This window comes from Macrobrachium rosenbergii, chromosome 8, assembly GCF_040412425.1.
Source record: "Macrobrachium rosenbergii isolate ZJJX-2024 chromosome 8, ASM4041242v1, whole genome shotgun sequence".
NCBI classification, from domain to species: domain Eukaryota; kingdom Metazoa; phylum Arthropoda; class Malacostraca; order Decapoda; family Palaemonidae; genus Macrobrachium; species Macrobrachium rosenbergii.
Window position 1 is genome coordinate 39,059,681 of NC_089748.1, and position 21,752 is coordinate 39,081,432.

The following is a 21,752-nucleotide window of genomic DNA, read 5'->3' on the forward strand; positions in this document are numbered from 1 at the left end:
TTATTAGGTCTATTCTGAAAAATCGTTACAACTGTAGCGCTTGTGTCGAATTTGAAAGGTGGTACAATAAAAAAAAAAAAACTGACCATTAATGCTTTCTTGCACAATGATTACGGATTTTAAATAATAAACAAATTCTCGCATTCATTTTATCAACGTTATGTTTTCCCGGTTTTGTTAGCGTTACCTTGATATTCGCTGCATAAAATATATACCGAGTATTGCAGTTTGACTTCTCTACCCCGACGTTAATGCTACCGGCCATACATATCTGTATTTCCAAACTCACTACCCACAAGTACTGTGCAATAGTCTATTTTTTATAATCGTATTTTACAGTCTTTAATACATCGTTTGATAGCGAGATTTACACAAACTAACTCCTGAAGACGCAATTCACAAAGCATAACCAGCGTTCTATGTCAAAAAAATTTGCCCCAGAAATGTAGGCTACTACGACAGACAAAAGAAAAAAAAGAAAGGACAGCGATACGGCAACACTTTACATCATGCCGCGATTGAGATCCACAACAGCCAAGATTCCAACAATTGTTTTTTTTTTTTATTATTATTATTCTCGTGCAGATTATCATAAAGTTACAGTAATACCTGACTGTGACCATGGAGAGAAAATTTACATTTCAAAAGTCTCATTTCCTCCCCCAACAATTCTCCCTCATTTCATCAAATCCTCGACTTCATCATCTTCTGCACCTCCAATCCACAGACAGTGTTGCTCATGGGAATTGGAACATTAGGCCGGATGGTTCCTGCTCCGCGCCCCTCCATTGATTTTAGTCGATTTTTCGAAATTTCTCTTGTCGAATCAATCGGTAAGTAAATGATAAAGGTCTGGCGTTCTCGTTTTACAGTTGAATTGAATGAAGGGACGAATGAAATAGATGTTAAAGCTCGTAGGCTTGTGCAGTGATGAAACTGTACGCTGTCGTCAAGGGCTGTTGTCCATATTTTCCTGACGTACATTTAAAGTCTTTTATCGAATGGGTGCATTAGATGTAGGGTAGATTCGTGTCATTTATTTTGTTAATTAAAAAAAAATGTTCCCAATATTGATAAGTTTTTTGAAGGTCGGGCCCAGAACTAGTTGATCGAGGTCTGCAACATGAACAATTCAGGTTTCGATCAATTCAAGTTTCGATCTTTGAACCAATAATCCAGGATGGAGGCACCAATGCAACATCTTGTTATAAATATTTACTCAGTTCGTTACCATCCCATCGATCTTGTTTAAAATCAAGTTAGTGGATGATTTGAATGATATTATTATGTACCATCCACGAATTTATAAATGAAAGAAAAAAAGCAAAATAGTGACGAGGAAGAACAGAAGAAAGCAAATAGTTAGTGGATGTGTGAAAATATGACGAGATAGTTAAGCAATATTGGAAGAAAATCGGAGCTGCCCACAAACATGCATGAGGAAAATGACGTGATAATAAAGGTAGTTGGTGAGCATAATCATACCGCCACAGAAAGCATTTGGAACCCAGGACTCCTCTTGTACTTTGCTTGCTACTCAATTGAAGAATTTGCATGAATGTGCTTCCTTCTGCATCAAATTTAAGCCCTAATATACGCCGTTGGAGGCAAAAGGAAAATATTGGCCTCCAACCCCCAAAAAACGGCATGGTTATCTGATTCCTGAAGAGTACGCCAAACTGAGTACAGTAATGGGTCGTTATTTCTGCAATATGACACAGAGGTGAAGATGATCTGGAAAGGATTTTAGTATTTGCATTTGAAGATCGGTTAAAGGATTTGAAAAACTGTAAAAGTATGGCCAGGCAATGGAACATTCAAGTGTTGTCCAGTAATATACTACCCGTTATGTGCCTCGCATTTTCAAAATAATGACGTGAGTGTTCCCCGACTCTTTGCACCACTACCTGACAAAATCGACGCCACTTACAAACGCTTCTTTTTTATATAATTAAAAAGCTTGTACAGAATTACGAGCCAGATCATATTGTGGTTGATTTTGAAAAAGCAGTCTTAAATTCTCTGATGACTGTTTTTCAAGAAACGGAAGGTACTTGCTGTTTATTTCATTTAGTCCAGAATGTTTACAAACATACAGTTCAAGCTGGGTACAAGGAACGATACCATGCAGACAGATGACGACTGTAATTTGAAAGTGCGGTGTTTCCCAACACTGGCATTTGTTTGTAACTGAAAACGACGTTGTTGAGCGCTCTGAAGAGTTGATTGATGATGCCGAAATCCCAGAAGAAATTGTTTCTTACCTCGCTGCAAAATATATTGGTGGTGAACGAGGCCGTGGATTAAGGAGGGAAAGACTAGATCCCTGTTTCCTATAGATTTGTGGAATGCGTACAAAAGGGCAATCGGTGAAATGCCAAAAAAATATTAACTTAGAAGGGTGTCATGGCTCCCTTAGGGTGTCAGTTACAAGCTCACACCCTACTTAATATGGAAACACGAGGAAGCATAGCGAGAGCGAGAATATTAATACAAATAAATTGCGGTTACCCAGCGTCCAAAAAAAAAAAAGAAAAAATGCATAAGGATTGTAAGCAGAGGATTCTGAATGTTATTAATCGCTACGACCCTGAATGTAAAATGAATTTTCTTCAAGCTATCGCCCATGACTTGAAACTTTAATTAGTCAATTTTCTTTTAACACTTTTTCTTTTATGATATTTTTATTTTATGATACATACTTTGTAAGTGATATTGACTAGTAAAATTAACAAAAAGTTTTTTTTCTCACTTGCGTTAGTTTATAATTATTATTATTATTATTATTATTATTATTATTATTATTATTATTATTATTATTATTATTAACATTATTATTATTAACATGTGTTACCATTCCAATAAAATAAATATAGTTTTTGGTAGCGTATGTCCTAGTAGCGAAGGGTTCTAGTAACGAAACGCCCAGTAGCTAAAGTGTCTGTCCATTTTAACGAAATGTCCGGGTACAAAGGGTCCAGTTTATAAGCGAAATGTGACAACCACTCGTTTTCACATGTGCCATTCAGAAATTAGCCCTGGTTATACCAAGAAATATTCATGCCAGTGATTGACATGAACATGTGTGTGCATTTTTATGCATGTATGTGCACAGTACTGAAGTGGTTAGGGCGCTTTTCAGTCCGACAATTCTTGACCTAAGCCATGAAAAACCTGATAGCTAGTCGATTAGGGATGCATTTCAGGGGAGAAGGGCATGGGACTAACGACCCCACCGCAAAACTATCGGAAAACCGGTAGGCAGATCCTTCGAGCTACTCTCTCTCTCTCTCTCTCTCTCTCTCTCTCTCTCTCTCTCTCAAGGGAAGACACCTTCAACTTTAGGCCTATATGGTTACGAAAAGGTTTACAGTGGGTGTATGGATCATATTATTTAAGAGATGGTACTGTAACTGCATATTTTGGAATAAAATATACATGCATAAATAAGCTGATAATTTGTGTGTGTGTATGCGAGCTCGTCCAGTTTGTGTATTTGTATGTGTATACGTATGAACTGTTATGTCTCATTACTTTCTGTCGAAAGCTGTTTAAATGGACTATTTTTGCACGCCTCTGCCTGTGTGGAAGGCGCAGCCTAGACCTTTCTGCCTCTGTTGAATTAGGTTGTGAGCTCTGATATGTATATGAAGAAACATTATTCATTTTAATTTTGAATTTTAAATGTGAATTCACGTGATCTTAGCGAATAGTAATTCCACGAGAGTATATAAATATTCAATGCACTGGTTTTAACTAAGAAGCCAGTCGAGGTACGCTTTGCTCCAAAGGTGGTATGAGGCTACTGTCACTCTCTCTCTCTCTCTCTCTCTCTCTCTCTCTCTCTCTCTCTCTCTCTCTCTCTCTCTCTCTCGTTGATAAGTGTTTTTTTTTTACTTGTTAGGGAATCTTTCCTCAAATCCTTTATGGCCTGAATAAGGTGAAATTGTTTTTGTAAGAGTGTGAATGCAGAATGGAGGCAAATTTTGTATGAACTACATGATTTTTTTTTTTTTGTAGCCAGTGTTTTTACTGTTGTTCGCATATACAGGTAGATCCATATTAATCAAGTGTATTATACACTGGAGCTTCTGATGAACTGTTGAGTTTTGTGTTCGGACAGAAACAAATGGCTCAACAAACACACGCTATGTATATATATTTATAAATATAGTATTTCACGTCTTTATGCTTCCATAGTCATAGTACTAAGATGCATCAATATTATTTAAAACTTCTGTTATAGTGATTAAAGCCCACAATCAAAAGAGACGTCTATATAAAAAACTGGATGGAGTTATGAAAAATGGTTAGGGAGAACCCCGCCCCCCCCCTCCTCCCCTAGTAGCAGGAAGCGAGGAGGACTAGCGTGCAGCTGGTATAGTCCACGCGCTCTTTAAAGATTGTTCAGGAAAACTAACAATGGTCAAGGCTTTCACTGTGGAGTCTCGGCTATATAAAAATATTCCTCACATGACACTATTTTGTATTCAGTGATTAAGAATGAACTTTATTGCTCTTATTTGATACTGCAAGAACAGCAGTTCTTTGTTGCATTGAGATAACGCTAAGACCAAAAGGTTAGAAGTTAGGCTAAACATTTGCTTGAATACCGTGGCATTTTGCTTGCATTTAAATTTTGTTCAATGTTTTAATGTTTGGAATTGTGTACTTTTAGATGCAACCAAGGATAATGGGAATATCTTCCGTTGGAATGCAAGTAAACATAATATACATACTGATAAAATCGGTAGTTTAATAGTGCGCAGAATAATGTGTATATATATATACAGTATATATATATATATAATTTATTTATTTATTTATTTATTTATTTGAGCGAGAGGTATATAGCTTGTTCTTAAGTGGCTGTGAATGCATTTACTCTTAACGTGGTATTCAACATAGGCCTATTTTGGGCTGGTTTAACAACTGAGTCCAAATTTGCCACTTCGAAAGTAATGAGAAGTATCATGTAGTTGTAATTATAGGTAACTTTCATAGGGCTTTCATTAACTTATGCTTAGAAGTTTAAAGACCCGGTACACCGGGTCACCTTCTTTAAATTGTTCTTGGTCTCCCTTTTTTTTTTTTTTTTTTTTTTTTTTTTTTTTTTTAAACTTTGGTGAATATAAGTGGCGGATAGGAATGTTTGTTGACATTCCGTTACTTTGAAAAGAACTGTCCATCATAATTAGAAAGTTATTACATCTATCTGGACCGTTTGTGCAATGCTATCGGAACGTTCTCTCTCTCTAAGTTTTATAATTGTTTATCATAGCGAGTTTCCTTGGCGTTAATTTATTGGACTTAGTTTTGTAATAACATTCTTTATTTTCACTAGATGATTCGGCAATTGGGTTTAAACTTCACGTTTGTGCGCTTAATTCAGTGGGAGGCTTCTTTGCCAGCTGAAGACTTTCTTGGTATGATCAGTCTTATTTAAAGTCTTCAGGACAGGTAATCATTTTATAGATAATGAAGGTTAATCTAGGAAGAGTTTTACTTTAATTTCTGTTAGCGATTCTGTTTTTTTTTCTGAGATGTTATTCTACTGAGTGGATCCATATCAGAGATTTTGTTTTAAAATATTTTTACAGTATTTACATTATATGAGATTATATGTAACTGCATTAACTCATAGTATTTTCAAGGAAGAGGTTATGATTCTAGTTTAGCATTTTTATTTATTTATTTATTTATTTTTCTTTTTTTTCTTTCTGTCAGATGAATGGTTTTAAAACAAGACTTCACGCCTGCCCATAGACATTTATCATACACAACAATCGTCAGCAACACTTACCTTTAGTACCATATATATGTCATGCACTATTCTGTTAGGTTCGCGTCCCTTCTTTCCCGCGTGTGTGATCTGATTATCTCATGGATCAAAAAGTTCGCCATTTATATGACATGTTAAAAGCGTTTGCTTGCTACGTTTAGGAAGTACCGGTGGAGTAAGGTGGTTTGAGAGCGGTTGGGTTACGACACACACACGCACACACACACACGATCTGCTATTAGGATGCGTTAAATACGGATTCTCACAGCAATTTTAACTTACAGAAGTTTCTTTTGTTACAGGTGGATCTAGACAGAGGATATGGCCTCAAACCCAGACGAACAGGAGGGTAATGAAGACGGTAAGGAACATTCATTCTCTCTCTCTCTCTCTCTCTCTCTCTCTCTCTCTCTCTCTCTCTCTCTCTCTCTCTCGCAAAAGTCATCAGCGGGCGGTCGACTTGTTAGTAGTTGAGCCTTCTGTTGTACGGATATCAAACGCTGAGGTTCGTATTTGTGGATGTGGAAGCTTTTTTTCTCGACTGGAGATCGTCCTTGATCGAACATTTAGAGATTTACTTTTTCTCTGAAGCCTCTCCTTTCAGGGAACCAACGAATTACTAATGAGTGTTTGTATGTATGTGTGTGTGTGTGTGTGTGTGTGGTTAGAAGGGAAGGAGAGAAATTTAAATATAGTAGCGTGTGTGTGTGTGTGTGTGTATAGTAAGAAAAAGTTTAGTATACCTTAGTTTTACCAGACCACTGAGCTGATTAACAGCTCTCCTAGAGAGGGCTTGCCCCAAGGAAGGATTAGATTATTTTACGTGGCTAAGAATCAATTGGTTACTCAGCAACGGGACCTACAGCTTATTGTGGAATCCGAACCACATTATACCGAGAAATGAATTTCTGTCACCAGAAATAAATTCCTCTAACTCTTCATCAGCTGGGCGGGGAATCGAACTCTGGTCTAGCGAGTGCCAGTCCGCAGCTCTACCGACTCACCCAACGAAGAGCTTGTGTATATAGTAGTAAGAAAACAAGATTCCATACTTAAAATTATATATTTTCCACACAAATATATATATTATATAAATTATATATATATATATATATATATATATATATATATATATATATATATATATAAACCGTGGTTGGTGTGATGGGAGTGTTAAGGCTGTTTACTTAAGAGAAAATTGAAAATATTTTCATTTTCTTGAGAGAAAATGTAGATATTCATTATTTTCCTTTTCCTTGCAGGCGGTGGGCTGCAAGTCGTTCTGGAAGCTCCCTTGCACTTCCAGTCCTTTCAAGAATACAGAGGCAAGGTAAGTTTTGTAAGATGTTTGTGAGTGTTTTCTGAAGTATTTTGAAAGGTGGCCTTGTAACATGCGTTATAGAAATATTGTTGTTTTAATTTTGAAGGCGAAGAACAGTTACAAGAGACGTAATCATATAGCTAATGGTAATGGTTATTATATGTTGGTGATAAGCTGCACTAAGGTCGTCAAGATTTGGATTTCCTTTGTGTTACGATTTGTTTCTTAATTACATTTGGTTACATATCAGAATTTAGAAACTGCAAGGCAGCTCATCACTGTCCGTAACGGTAGTAAGGTACAAAACAAATCGCATTCATTAAACCCCATTTTCCTCAAAACAAACTATATATATATATATATATATATATATATATATATATATATATATATATATATATATATATATATATATATATATATATATATATATATATATATATATATATATATTATGTATCTCAAGCTCTGTTTTTCATGTTCCTAAAACTAATGTTTTCATTATGGTTGGTGTGTTTCATAACGGTGTATCGCATCCTTTGGGCAAGTTTATTTTTTAAAGATACTCTAATTTTGTATTTTTCATCTTGAAAATCAGAACAAGTCAAGTTATGCCACAGTGACATTTGAATATCTGTCGCATTTTATTTCGTATTTAGAGTTCACGCCACTTGAGTGGGCCAGATTTCAAGTGACAAAAGTCACCCGTCCCGTATGGTAATACCTCGGTGGCCGGTCATAAAGTCACAGGAATAAAGTCACATGAATTTAGGGTGGCCGGTCATGAAGTCAGGGAAAAAATTCACAATATTTCTTGGGGTCATTAATTATCTTTATGATATTTGCAGTCTTTTGTTTCTCTTTACAAGGAAATTCCCAAAGGGCTTGTGCTAAACACGCCGCAGAGTTGGATACATGTCAGGTTAAAACCCTTGAGGGGGTCACTATCTAGGAAAGATTTATGTGACTTTTTTTATGTGACTTTTTCTATGACTTTTTTTACCTGGATTTAATTATGACTTTTTCTATTACTTTTTTTATCTGGATTTAGTTACGTCAAGCAGTCTCCAAAGAACATTATGCCTTCACAAGCACTGTAAGCTAACTAAAGTTTTTAGAGCTCTGTTATTTCTGAAGTAATCCGCTGTTTTTCAATTCGTGGTGTAAGCTTTTGTTAGGTTTTTGTTATTTCCTTCAAATTGAAGAAATCAGTGTAATTGATGACTCTCCCGTTGGTTTTGTGTGTGACACGTCTTACAGTTTGTCATTCGTCGTAGGTAGGAGGGAAATAAGAAACATTTGACCCGTATTTGCGTAGAAGATAAAGTTATAATTGGGATTCCCCGTAGGCGTGAGGTTGTGCAGTCAGTGCACCTCATGGGATGTACTGTAGGCATTACTTACGGCACTTCGCAGAGTCCCTTCGGCCCCTAGCTGCATCCCCGTTCATTCCTTTTACTGTACCTCCGTTCGTATTCTCTCTCTTCCATATTCCTTTCCACCCTCTCCTACCAATTGATTCATAATTATAATACACCTGTGAGGTTTTAGGTTTTCCTCCTGTCACGCCTCTCAAATACTGTCAGTGTCAGTTTCATCGCTGAATGACCTCATAGGTCCCAGCGCTTGGCCTTTGGCCAGAAGTGTATATTCTATTCTAACATTGGGATTGGAAAATGGAAATATATTATTATCACTTTTCTTAGTGCCGAGAAAATATTAGAGTACACAGTTGTAGAGAGTTCATTTTTGATATATCGATCAAATGCTTTATGCCTTTGGCTTTTGGTTGTATTGTGAATACAGTATGTATTGTGAATACAGTATGTATTGTGAATACAGTATGAAGAACTGCAGTGCTTTTCAAAGATTTTGGTATTTGCTGTTTAGTGAAAGTTTAGAGTGAATCTTAGCAAGAAGTTGATTAACTAGAGGATTGTAAGGTGTCAAAGAAACGAGCAGGTAAAAGTTACTGCTACTTTATTACAGATCCAGGCAGCTTATATTGCGGCCGACTGATGCCGGGCCGTGAGAGACAATGGAATTGACTGTGACCTGAGGTCGAAACAATAAACAATAATATGCAGTGAACGAGTACAAATTACAATACGAAACATACAGAGCTACAATATAGATACAGTCTTGATGCCTGTGAATGAAGAAACATGTGATACACAATGTGTGACATTCGTATAAATACCATAAAGTAAAAATGATTAAAATGCGTGACCTGGCACGTTTTAGGCGTGACTAATTGAGCTTGAAGAAAACGGGAAGTCACCAAAGAAAACAAGCTCAGCGGAGACTTAATTAATGGCGCCGCGAAACACTATCCTGGCGCCGATTTGGTGACTTTACAAATACTCTCCCAAGACGAGGGACGCGTCTGATTAATCCCTGTACCTGCTGGGACGCTGAAGGGTGCCGCGGCTCCTTGAAGATAACTGAGGGGCCTCCGCCTGTGAGGCTGCTGTTTGGGCGGTTCCTTCCTGGGCGGCCGCGCCTGCGGGGTGAGGGGCGTGCTGGAGTGCGTTTGGGCGGAAGGGGTGCTGCGCCGCTGCCGGGACTCTCCGACAGGAAGGCGGGCTTTAGCGGTCTATGGAAACCCAGTCGTTCTTGCCTGGGAGTGCCAGCTGAACGCTTGCTGTTCCGCTCCAGCACGCGGAAGGGTCCCCAGGGCTTAGTTAGTGGTGGACGGACGGCGTCGACTCTGACGAAGACGTGGGTGGCGGATGACAGCTGTGGCGGCATGAAGGTGGTTGCTTTGTCGATGTATGAGCGCCTGCAAGGGGAACTTGCCGCCACGTCGCGGAGCCTCTGCAGAGATGGGAGTGGCGATCATCCGTCACGAGCTCTCTGGCACCACGAGGGGTTCCCCAGGTTTGTTCAGCTGCGGATGGGGTGCCGTCGGCTCTGGGGCGGTCCTCAACCCGAGGAGGACCCACGGCAGCTGATGTTTCCAGTCCTCGGCGGTGCAGCGGGCCATGAGGGATGACTTTAAGGACCTGTGGAACCGTTCAACCAGGCCGTTGGCCGCTGGGTTGTGGGCGCTGTGGTGGTGTGGTGCGTGGTTCCCAGCAGTTGAGCCAGGGCAGACCAGAACTCGGAGAGAAAGCGGGCCCCTGTCGGTTGTGATGTGGTCCGGGACGCCAAACGCTAACCCAACTGGAGAGCATTGCCTCAGCGCACGCGCTGGCGGTGGCTTCTTGCATGGGTGTGGCGGGCCACCTCGTCGAAAGGTCTACCACCGTGAGGAGGTATCTGGATCCGCCTGATGGGGAAGGGGCCCCGACGTCGATGGATGTGGCCGAAGCGGCGCCCTGGCTGTGGGAACTCGCCACCCCCGACTGCGTGTGACGACCCACTTTACTGGTCTGTCACTGCAGGCACTGTTTTGCCCAGGCTGTGGCGTCCTTTTGCACCCGTGCCAGACGAACTTTTTGAAAGCAGTTTGGCCGTGGTCCTGCCGGAGGGGTGAGAGGCCGTGAATGATGTCGAATACCTGGCGGCGGCGTGAGGCTGGAACCAAAGGGCGTGGGCTGGCCTGTGCTGATGTCACAGAGCAGGCTGGGGCCTCCGGGGGCGAGGGTCACGTCCCACTTGAGGGATGTGATGGCGGTGCGGCATGCTGGGGTTTCTGGGTCAGCGGCCTGTTCTCTGGCAAGGTCCTGGTAATCTACACCAAGCTGCACTGCGTTCAACTCGACTCTGAGAGGGCGTCTGCTGTGGATTTTCTTGCCGGGGAGGTACCTGACGGAACAGGTAAATTCGGCTATGGCTGAGAGGTGGCGCTGCTGTCTGGAAGACCATGCGTCCCCCTGCTTCGGAAGGCGTGAACCAGTGGCTGGTGGTCTGTGAAGATTGTAAGGGCGTCCTCCAGGAGGAACTTGAAGTGCCGAACTGCGCGGTACATCGCGCAGAGTTCCCGTCGAAGGTGCTGTAGCGGGACTCTGCGGGACTGAACTTCTTGCTGAAGAAGGCGATGGGCTGGGGGCGCCGTTGATGATTTGCTCCAGAACAGCACCGCAGGCAACGTTACTGGCGTCTGTCGTCAGCTGGAGGAGCCTTGGGATCTGGTGTGCCAAGGCGGTTGCCTTGGTGAGGGCGGCCTTCGTCAGGAAAAGGCCTGCTGGCTGGGTCCCCAAGACAGGGACTTCGGTTGACCTTTCAGGACTTCCGTCAGGGGGGTGGTGTCGCGCGATCCCGGGATGAACCGCCTGTAGAAGTTTACCATCCCAAGGAACTCCTGGACGGCCTTGATGGAGGTGGGTGTCGGGAACTTGGCCACGGCTGCCACTTTCGATGTGAGAGGGCGGACGCCTGTCGGAGACACCTCATGACCCAGGAATTCTGCTTTCTGGACACCGAAGGTACACTTGTCAAAACGGACGACGAGGCCGTTTTTCTTGGAGGCGCTGGAGGACTGCTTTGATGTGCCTCTGGTGTTCGCTGTGAGACCTGGAAAATATGAGAATGTCGTCGATAGCAGACGCAGAATTTTAGGTCCCCAGGATGCTGTCCATGAGCCGCTGGAAGGTGGCCCGGCGTTCCTCAGCCCGAAGGTGGAGAAGGCGAACATAGGATTAAGGGGGCGTGATGATGGCTGTCTTTGGTATGTCCTCTGGCGCAACAGGTACCTGGAAATAAGATTTAAGAAGGTCCAATTTAGTGAATATTTTGGCCCCGTGAAAGGAGGCCGTGAGGTCTTGCATATTGGGTAGAGGGTAGTGGTCGGGCTCCGTTGCAATGTTGAGCCGCCTGTAGTCGCCGTGCAGGGTCTCCAGGAGCCGTCCGGTTTCTGCACCATGTGGAGGGGGAGGCCCATGGACTGGAGGCTTTCCTGCAGATGCCCATCTGTTCCATCTCCCGAATGCTTTTTCGCCTCCTGAAGGCGCTGAGGGGGAAGCCTCGGAACTTCGCATGTCGGGGCCCTTTAGTCACTATATGGTGGTATATGCCGTGCTTGGCTGGGGCCCCGGGGACTTGGCGGCTCGGGCTTAAATACCTCGGGAACTCCGACAGAAGGTGTGCATACTGGTGGGGCGACGGCGCTGATGGTGGGTCTGGGTCCCGCCGTTAACGGGAGAGAGACCGGCAGGAGTCGGTATCGAGGAGGCGCTTGCGCCCCACGCCGACTAAGCAGGCCGAAGTGCGCCAGAAAATCGGCCCCAGGAGTGGGGTTCCCACGTCCGCGACGATGAAGTCCCAGGAGTAACTCTGGCCAGGATGGAGAACGACAGGAGCCTGGTGCCGTAGGAGAGGATGGGGGGTTCGTTGGCGGCCGTCAGAAAGCGGCTGGTCTGGTGTCTGGTTGCGGTCCTCTCTGGATGCTGGGAAGACCGACTTAAAGGCTCCTGTGTCGACCAGCATCATCCTGCCGGAGACGGTGTCGCGGACGTAAAACCTACTGTTTTTGAGGCCCTGGGTTCTTCGGCTGCCATGGCGGCCTGTCCTGCTGGCGCTGCCACCCCCGTTTTTTGAACGGGTGAACGAGCAGGGCGGCAGGCAGTTTCGGGCGTCCTTTCCGAACCACTTGTGGTAGCGACAGAAGCCCGGGACCTCCGTCTGCTGTGGTTCGGTGGACGTCTGTTGGCGATGGCGTTGACGGGCTGCTCTACGTCCTCTTCAGGCTGGACGGAGCTGACCGGCTGTGTGGCCGGTTTTAGCCGCTGTGAAGCCTTGACGGAGTCTGTGAGGTGTTGTGCCGCCTCTATGAGGTCCTCGACAGGCATGGTGTAGGGGTGAGCGATCTGGTTGCTGACTTCCGGGAGGAGTTGACGAAGGAAGATTTCCGATGAAGCTTATCTCCTGCCGCTTGTTTGTGTCACCCAAGACTGGTATTGACAGGAGATCTACGACCATGCCCAAGCGTCTCTTGGATTGAGGTCGTGGCGTGGATTATTGGCAAGGTCGATAGCACGGGCGGCCCGCTCGGCGATGGGCAGGAGCAAGCTTCGAGGAGGAACTTTTTGTGGTGCTGTATGTGAGGGTGTGTGTTTCGGGTACTCACGAGATGAGTTTTCTGTACACGTCCTCCGGAAGGGCGTTGAGCACTGTGTCGGCCTGTAGGATTTCGTCCGTGAGGTCCGCGATTCTGAAGTGGCTCTCCACCCCGCGCAGCCACATCGATGGGTTCCCCTGCGTAAACAGCGGCAGCTTTACGGTGGCGCCCGCGATTGTGTTGCCCGGCCGTCGTGTGTTCGGGGCGCTGGTGTGGAGTTGCGGGAGGGCCTCGATGCGGGGCGGGCGCGGCTGTGATGGGAGGTAGGTAAACCTCGGGGTCGCGGGTCGCGTTTAACTGCATGAAGGAGGGGATATCGCGTCCATGCTCGCTCCTTTGACCCCTTACTGGAGTGGGGTACTCGCGTCAGCACGCACTTTTCGTGCGCCGTGTGGTTCCGCTAGTGACGCTGGTGGGGTACGCTGACGAGTCAGCACGCTCAAACGCTGGTTACAGCGTGTTTAGGCCGCTAAGAGCGTTTTGGAGAAATCCTGAGCCAAGACTGAGTCGCCGTGTGAGTCCGCTAATGGCTCCGGATACCGGGGGTCACCACTGTAAGGTGTCAAAGAAACGAGCAGGTAAAAGTTACTGCTACTTTATTACAGATCCAGGCAGCTTATATTGCGGCCGACTGACGCCGGGCCGTGAGAGACAATGGAATTGACTGTGACCTGAGGTCGAAACAATAAACAATAATATGCAGTGAACGAGTACAAATTACAATACGAAACATACAGAGCTACAATATAGATACAGTCTTGATGCCTGTGAATGAAGAAACATGTGATACACAATGTGTGACATTCGTATAAATACCATAAAGTAAAAATGATTAAAATGCGTGACCTGGCACGTTTTAGGCGTGACTAATTGAGCTTGAAGAAAACGGGAAGTCACCAAAGAAAACAAGCTCAGCGGAGACTTAATTAATGGCGCCGCCGAAACACTATCCTGGCGCCGATTTGGTGACTTTACAGGATCATTGAAAACCAGAAACATGGATTAATGAATGGACGTGTAGATGATGGAAGAAAGGAAATCGATGATTTAAGAAGAGGTAATTAGAAGAAGAAGAAGAAGAAGAAGAGGCGAATAGAGACCTTCGCTGCCCTAAAATGGAAGACTGCAGTGTCTGCAAAAATACAAAACTGAGAAAAATGGTAGATACTCCCTTGCCTTGCTACTGATTTTGCAGATGCTACAAATGGGACACCCTAAATACTCGTGGAAAGCATCGAAGAATCATTCTGAATCTGCAGTAACTCGTGTATTAGTGTTTCACGAGCCCAACAGGTGGCGTATCTCAATTTCGAAAATGTTGCAAATACTGTAGTTTTACATTTTAGGTCAGTACGGATTCCTGAGCTATCACACCTTTGTGAAAATAAGTTTACAAGATAAGTACTAAAAAAATAAAGCGAAAGCTGTTGAGATGAATCTTTTTGTGTTTATATCTGTGGATGGGAAAGATATGCTGTGGTGAAAAATAGTGATTCGGCAAAGAGATGAAGTTTTATCTGAAGTTAAAGAATGAAAGTGGGTATTATCCTTTTATTTGCTCGTGAAGGACCCCATTTACTTGAAGCGGCTTGTTAGGAAGTAATATACAAAGAATACACACACATATATATATATACATATATATATATATATATATATATATACCCTTTTATTTGCTATAGGGATATATATATTATATATATATATATATATATATATATATATATAATATATATATATATATATATATATATATATATATATATATATATATATATATATATATATATATATATATATATATATGTATGCATATTAAATACATATACTCGCAATCTTAACGGCATTATAACTAACAAGAAGACCTGCCTTCAATATCCTTTCTGTTAAACTTGTATGCTGTTTTTTTAATTAGCTGTCTGCAGTGGGTTGGAAAAAGGGCAAACAGATTTAGTAGGAACCACGAGGGTTAAAACTCAAGAGCCGCTTGTTACAAGGGGAAAAGGAGTTTAGATGGACGCCTGTATAGTTGTGTATACCATTTCCCTTCTTTATTTATTGTTGTTAACTATTACGGTATAATCTCTCCTCTGGTAGAGATCAGTGAGGTAGAAATGATACCTTGCGGTAATGTCAATCTTGTGCTGGTACATGCAGTGCAAGGGAGATGTTCTTCAAATGCATATCATGGAGTGCCAGTGTGATGTTCTTCAAGTGCATATCATAGAGTGCCAGTGTGATGTTCTTCAAGTGCATATCATAGAGTGTCAGAGTGATGTTCTTTAAGTGCATATCATAGAGTGCAAATGTGATGTTCTTTAAGTGCATATCATAGAGTGCCAGAGTGATGTTCTTTAAGTGCATATCATAGAGTGCCAGTGTGATGTTCTTCAAGTGCATATCATAGAGTGCAAATGTGATGTTCTTCAAGTGCATATCATAGAGTGCCAGAGTGATGTTCTTTAAGTGCATATCATAGAGTGCCAGTGTGATGTTCTTCAAGTGCATATCATAGAGTGCAAATGTGATGTTCTTTAAGTGCATATCATAGAGTGCCAGAGTGATGTTCTTCAAGTGCATATCATAGAGTGCCAGAGTGATGTTCTTCAAGTGCATATCATAGAGTGCCAGAGTGATGTTCTTCAAGTGCATATCATAGAGTGCCAGAGTGATGTTCTTCAAGTGCATATCATAGAGTGCCAGAGTGATGTTCTTCAAGTGCATATCATAGAGTGCAAATGTGATGTTCTTTAAGTGCATATCATAGAGTGCCAGAGTGATGTTCTTTAGTGCATATCATAGAGTGCCAGTGTGATGTTCTTCAAGTGCATATCATAGAGTGCAAAGTGATGTTTTTAAGTGCATATCATAGAGTGTCAGAGTGATGTTCTTCAAGTGCATATCATAGAGTGCCAGAGTGATGTTCTTCAAGTGCATATCATAGAGTGCCAGAGTGATGTTCTTCAAGTGCATATCATAGAGTGCCAGAGTGATGTTCTTCAAGTGCATATCATAGAGTGCCAGTGTGATGTTCTTCAAGTGCATATCATAGAGTGCCAGAGTGATGTTCTTCAAGTGCATATCATAGAGTGCCAGAGTGATGTTCTTCAAGTGCATATCATAGAGAGCAAATGTGATGTTCTTTAAGTGCATATCATAGAGTGCCAGAGTGATGTTCTTTAAGTGCATATCATAGAGTGCAAATGTGATGTTCTTTAAGTGCATATCATAGAGTGCCAGAGTGATGTTCTTCAAGTGCATATCATAGAGTGCAAATGTGATGTTCTTTAAGTGCATATCATAGAGTGCCAGAGTTATGTTCTTCAAGTGCATATCATAGAGTGCCAGAGTGATGTTCTTCAAGTGCATATCATATAGTGCCAGAGTGATGTTCTTTAAGTGCATATCATAGGGTGCAAATGTGATGTTCTTTAAGTGCATATCATAGAGTGCCAGAGTTATGTTCTTCAAGTGCATATCATAGAGTGCAGTGATGTTCTTCATAAGTGCATATCATAGAGTGCCAGAGTGATGTTCTTCAAGTGCATATCATAGAGTGCCAGAGTGATGTTCTTCAAGTGCATATCATAGAGTGCCAGAGTGATGTTCTTCAAGTGCATATCATAGAGTGCCAGAGTGATGTTCTTCAAGTGCATATCATAGAGTGCCAGTGTGATGTTCTTCAAGTGCATATCATAGAGAGTGCAAATGTGATGTTCTTTAAGTGCATATCATAGAGTGCCAGAGTGATGTTCTTCAAGTGCATATCATAGAGTAGGGGTGCAAATGTGATGTTCTTTAAGTGCATATCATAGAGTGCCAGAGTGATGTTCTTCAAGTGCATATCATAGAGTGCCAGAGTGATGTTCTTTAAGTGCATATCATAGAGTGCCAATGTGATGTTCTTCAAGTGCATATCATAGAGTGCCAGAGTGATGTTCTTCAAGTGCATATCATAGAGTGCAAATGTGATGTTCTTCAAGTGCATATCATAGAGTGCCAGAGTGATGTTCTTCAAGTGCATATCATAGAGTGCCAGAGTGATGTTCTTCAAGTGCATATCATAGAGTGCCAGAGTGATGTTCTTCAAGTGCATATCATAGAGTGCAAATGTGATGTTCTTCAAGTGCATATCATAGAGTGCCAGAGTGATGTTCTTCAAGTGCATATCATAGAGTGCAAATGTGATGTTCTTTAAGTGCATATCATAGAGTGCAAAGTGATGTTCTTTAAGTGCATATTTAGAGTGCCAGTGTGATGTTCTTCAAGTGCATATCATAGAGTGCAAATGTGATGTTCTTTAAGTGCATATCATAGAGTGCCAGAGTGATGTTCTTCAAGTGCATATCATAGAGTGCCAGCAAAGTGATGTTCTTCAAGTGCATATCATAGAGTGCCAAGTGATGTTCTTCAAGTGCATATCATAGAGTGCCAATGTGATGTTCTTCAAGTGCATATCATAGAGTGCAAATGTGTGATGTTCTTCAAATGTGAAGTGCATATCATAGAGAGCAAATGTGATGTTCTTTAAGTGCATATCATAGAGTGCAAAGTGATGTGATGTTCATAGAGTGCCATTGTGATGTTCTTCAAGTGCATATCATAGGGTGCAAATGTGATGTTCTTCAAGTGCATATCATAGAGTGCCAGAGATGTTCTTCAATGTTCTGTGATGTTCTTCAAGTGCATATCATAGAGTGCCAGAGTGATGTTCTTCAAGTGCATATCATATAGTGCCAGAGTGATGTTCTTCAAGTGCATATCATAGAGTGCCAGAGTGATGTTCTTCAAGTGCATATCATAGAGTGCCAGAGTGATGTTCTTCAAGTGCATATCATAGAGTGCAAATGTGATGTTCTTCAAGTGCATATCATAGAGTGCCAAAGTGATGTTCTTCAAGTGCATATCATAGAGTGCAAAAGTGATGTTCTTCAAGTGCATATCATAGAGTGCAAATGTGATGTTCTTCAAGTGCATATCATAGAGTGCAAATGTGATGTTCTTCAAGTGCATATCATAGAGTGCAAAAATTATGTTCTTCATGTGCATATCATAAAGTGCAAAAATGACGTTCTTCAAGTGCATATCATAGAATGCAAACGTTATTATGTTCTATTGCAGACTTTACCACTAATTGATAAGATGTCATATGACAAAAGTAAAGCCATGAAATTCGAACACTCCAAAAGATAACAGGAATTTTTCTAACACTTTTTTCTTCGTATGGTTCTTTGCTCAGGTGTAGTTAACCCTGCATTTTTTTAATTCCTACTGAAGGGGTTTTTCAGTGGCCTTTGATCGCCAGAAATGATTTTGGTGCGTGAATGGGTGAAAGTTCAAGAGAAAGTGCAATGCATACCTACCCTAATACTATTCACCTTGCATTTCAGTATATTTATATTTATTTATTATTCAATTTTTTAAATAAGTGAGTGGGATCTCTTCTTTCTGTATTTCTTTTACTTCCTCTTACTTGCAAATATTCAACTTTGGCAGAGGGTCAGACAGTAATCAGATTAAAAATGTACTTTACATAGTGGAAGTGTATTTTACGTCTGGTTTTCGAATACGTATGATTTGTAAACGTATTTTTTTCCGCTCATAGTTCTCTTAATGCAAGCATTTCATCGAGGATTGCCCATTGTGACATTACCAGAATTGTATGCGTTTGTGTGTGTGTCTGTGCGTTTTACTTATTCCTTGATGAATAAGACTCGTTAAATTAATAGTTCCTTTCTTTACCCTTCACTGAAATTATAGGAATAACTTGGAGAGTTTTGAAGGCGAGTGCTTATTTGATTTTTATTCCGTTTATATATATTGCTCAGTGTTTCATCTGCTGGCATTTGTTCCTTATGTACCACATGGCTTTCCAGGAACTGTTTGCCGATCTGTGCATCAAATGTGACGGCAAACTCTACTCTGCCCACTCGCCAATCGTAGCGGCAGCCTCGCCTCCAATTTGCAAGCTTCTGAAATCAGACCGCGTTCAGCGTCGCCTCCTGCGTCCTAGATGCAGAGTCGAGGTGGAAAATCTCGATGAGAGTTTTCTCTCAGGTAGTCAGAACAACCAGCACCAACAGTTTCAGCGGCAGCAGCAGACGACGTCCAGGTCGACGTTGTCACTCATCGATGTCCTGTTCATCGATCCTGCTAAGAAAGTATCTGGATTTTCCGCTGGGAAATCACCTCTCTCAAAGAAGCCTAACCCGCAAGTCGATCCGGCTAGATGGAGAAAAGACCCCGGCGATGCTTCTGATGGATGCTGCGTGACAGGAGCAGACAAGGAGAGTCAGTCTAGAATTGCCATGGCTGTCACAGTGTGTGGGAATGGATCGCTGACTCTGATCGTTGAAGGGGTTGATCAGGAAATTATGGACCTGTGCATTCGGCTTATGTACAGGGAAAGCTTTCGCATCAAAAAGTGTCTCGTCCCAAAGTTCATATCTGTTTCACGAAGTTTAGAATTGTTAGGATTTGAAAGCATTGGCCAACAATTGGAAATGCACTTGCAGGGTATTCCAGCTTTGTTTCTCCATTGTGTGAGGGTACTGCTAGCCCTTTGCCACTACTGCGCTTCAGGGGAACAGGCACCAGGCACTATCGCTTTCGGTTAAACCACTTTCTCCTGGTAGGAGACCATTAGTAAATTCTGATGCTGAAACACGCTCCAAGAGGGATAATGTACAGAATGAAGCAGATGCTAATGAACAACAACCTGTAGCTCCTTTCAATCTGTCAGCTAAAGGTGAATTGTGCATGTATGTGGACCAGATAGCCTCTGCCAGTTTGCATGCATCAGGCACTTCAGATAATGGAAACATTACTCCTGAAGTGATCACTACCAGGGACTCAATCATCAAGGAAGATGTGTCTGATGGAGAAGATGATTTTTCAGAGGCGAGAAGATGGTGTGTTCTGGACGAAAACCAAACATCGATCAAAGATGTACCCATTAATGGGCAACATGAGACAAGTTTTATTTCTGAAGTCAATAGGACAACAACAGTCATGCAGGATAGTGGCTTTTGATCGAGATCTGGCATCTTGTCAGATTAAGCTATGTACTACATCTGAACAGCAGTGTTTGACTTCTGAAGTTGTAATAAAAGATGAACCTATTGAAGAATGCACTACTCTAACTGAAGAACTTTTGAAAAAATGCATCATTCCAACTGAATTCAGAGCCTTCAGATTCAAGTCAGAGAGAAAGTTTACTGAAAATATTGATGCTGTAATGAATGAATGCAATGGCTGGACCCTTAGAAGTAGTCAACATGAAAAAATTCATGACCATGTAAATAACCAAAGTGAAAAGAAAAATTTTCAGAATTTGAAACCAGAGGGAACTGGAAGGAGTTGACATTGCTCCAAAACAATCCATTGTGGAAGCTAATGTTTTGATTAAAGATAATGCATCAGAAATAGAAAGGGTTTGTTCAAGTAATGAAGAGGACCAACAGTCCGCACGTAAGAATGGTGGAAGTTATTGTGAGGTAAAGACAGGAACCAGCAGGCCTATTGATGTTTTGAAACCCAGAAACAATGACAGAGTGAGTCACATAGAAAGCAGTGAAACAACTCCAACCGTGGATACTTTGGAAAGCAAGGTGAGCGTATTAGTTATAAAAGGCCCTATCCATGACCTCACTGAATTTAATTCCCAAGAAAGTGATTTGTCTTTTTGTGAAACTTATATGGCTAAAGAAAACAGTGATAGAAAGGATTGTCATCAAGAAAATCTGTCATTCATTGATAACTCCTCTGGTAGACTTGTTGTCACTGAGGAGGAAGGGCAGGTTGATGTATGTGAAGTAAGTACACGAGATAGTGAATTCCTATCTCACACGAGATTAAGCAAAGGGACGGCTGCTGCTTTTTGCAAAATAAAGGATAAAAAAATCTTGAAAAATAAGAAAAGAATGTTTAGTAATGGGAATCCATTAGAGACTGTAATCTCTGGAAAGCTTTATAATTGTGTTAATAATCCAGCTTCATTTGCCCATTCTTCACAGGGGATAGAATGCCCAGTGACACAAGATACTACTGGGACTAAATTTTATGTGAACCACAAGTCTTTCAAAGCATCTTGCACTAGGTTTTTTACACTTAAAAAGACGAGGCGTGAAAAGGTAATTGCAGCATACATGAGGAAAATTCTTAAAAGTGCATCTTCATTCCACAGTAAACATGGACGGAAGTTGTCCTGAGTCAAAAAAACATTACTTTTCACCGTAGATTGAAGCATTGTAAGAAAATTGATGATACATTCACAAGAACTCAAAATTCAGTGTCTGAGAAATATCAAGGGTCAGTTGAAAATCTTATGATGATGCAGAGAGAGCACTCTGAACAGGAATACAGCTTTGTATCAGGGGAAGTCCTGTCTGTAATAAGTGGACAAGAATCTGTATTGCCTTCCATAGAAAGTGGGGCATCCCAAATTGAAAAGCACAAAGCAACAGCACAAAAGACACAGATGATCTGTGAAGGAAAAAGTGCTGATACCTTAAAACTCCAGGAGGGTCTCGAGACAAAATTGAAATCTACTGTAGCTTTAAAGGAAGAGACAAACTCATTAGTGCAAAAATCATCTGTAACAGGGCCAAGTACCTCCTCAGTATTGGGTAAGGACTCTTGCTTATCCA

The 21,752-nt window shown here is 41.9% G+C and overlaps 1 protein-coding gene across 1 annotated transcript; it reads left to right on the forward strand.

Moving 5' to 3' along the window:
- Positions 1-567: 567 nt before the first annotated feature.
- LOC136841244 (uncharacterized) lies at positions 568-21,269 on the forward strand. Its single transcript, XM_067108251.1, has 4 exons — positions 568-833; positions 6,085-6,143; positions 7,045-7,112; positions 18,981-21,269. Exons 2-4 carry the CDS (start codon positions 6,104-6,106, stop codon positions 19,719-19,721), a joined length of 849 nt encoding a protein of 282 aa, XP_066964352.1. The 5' UTR covers positions 568-833; positions 6,085-6,103; the 3' UTR covers positions 19,722-21,269.
- Positions 21,270-21,752: the final 483 nt, after the last annotated feature.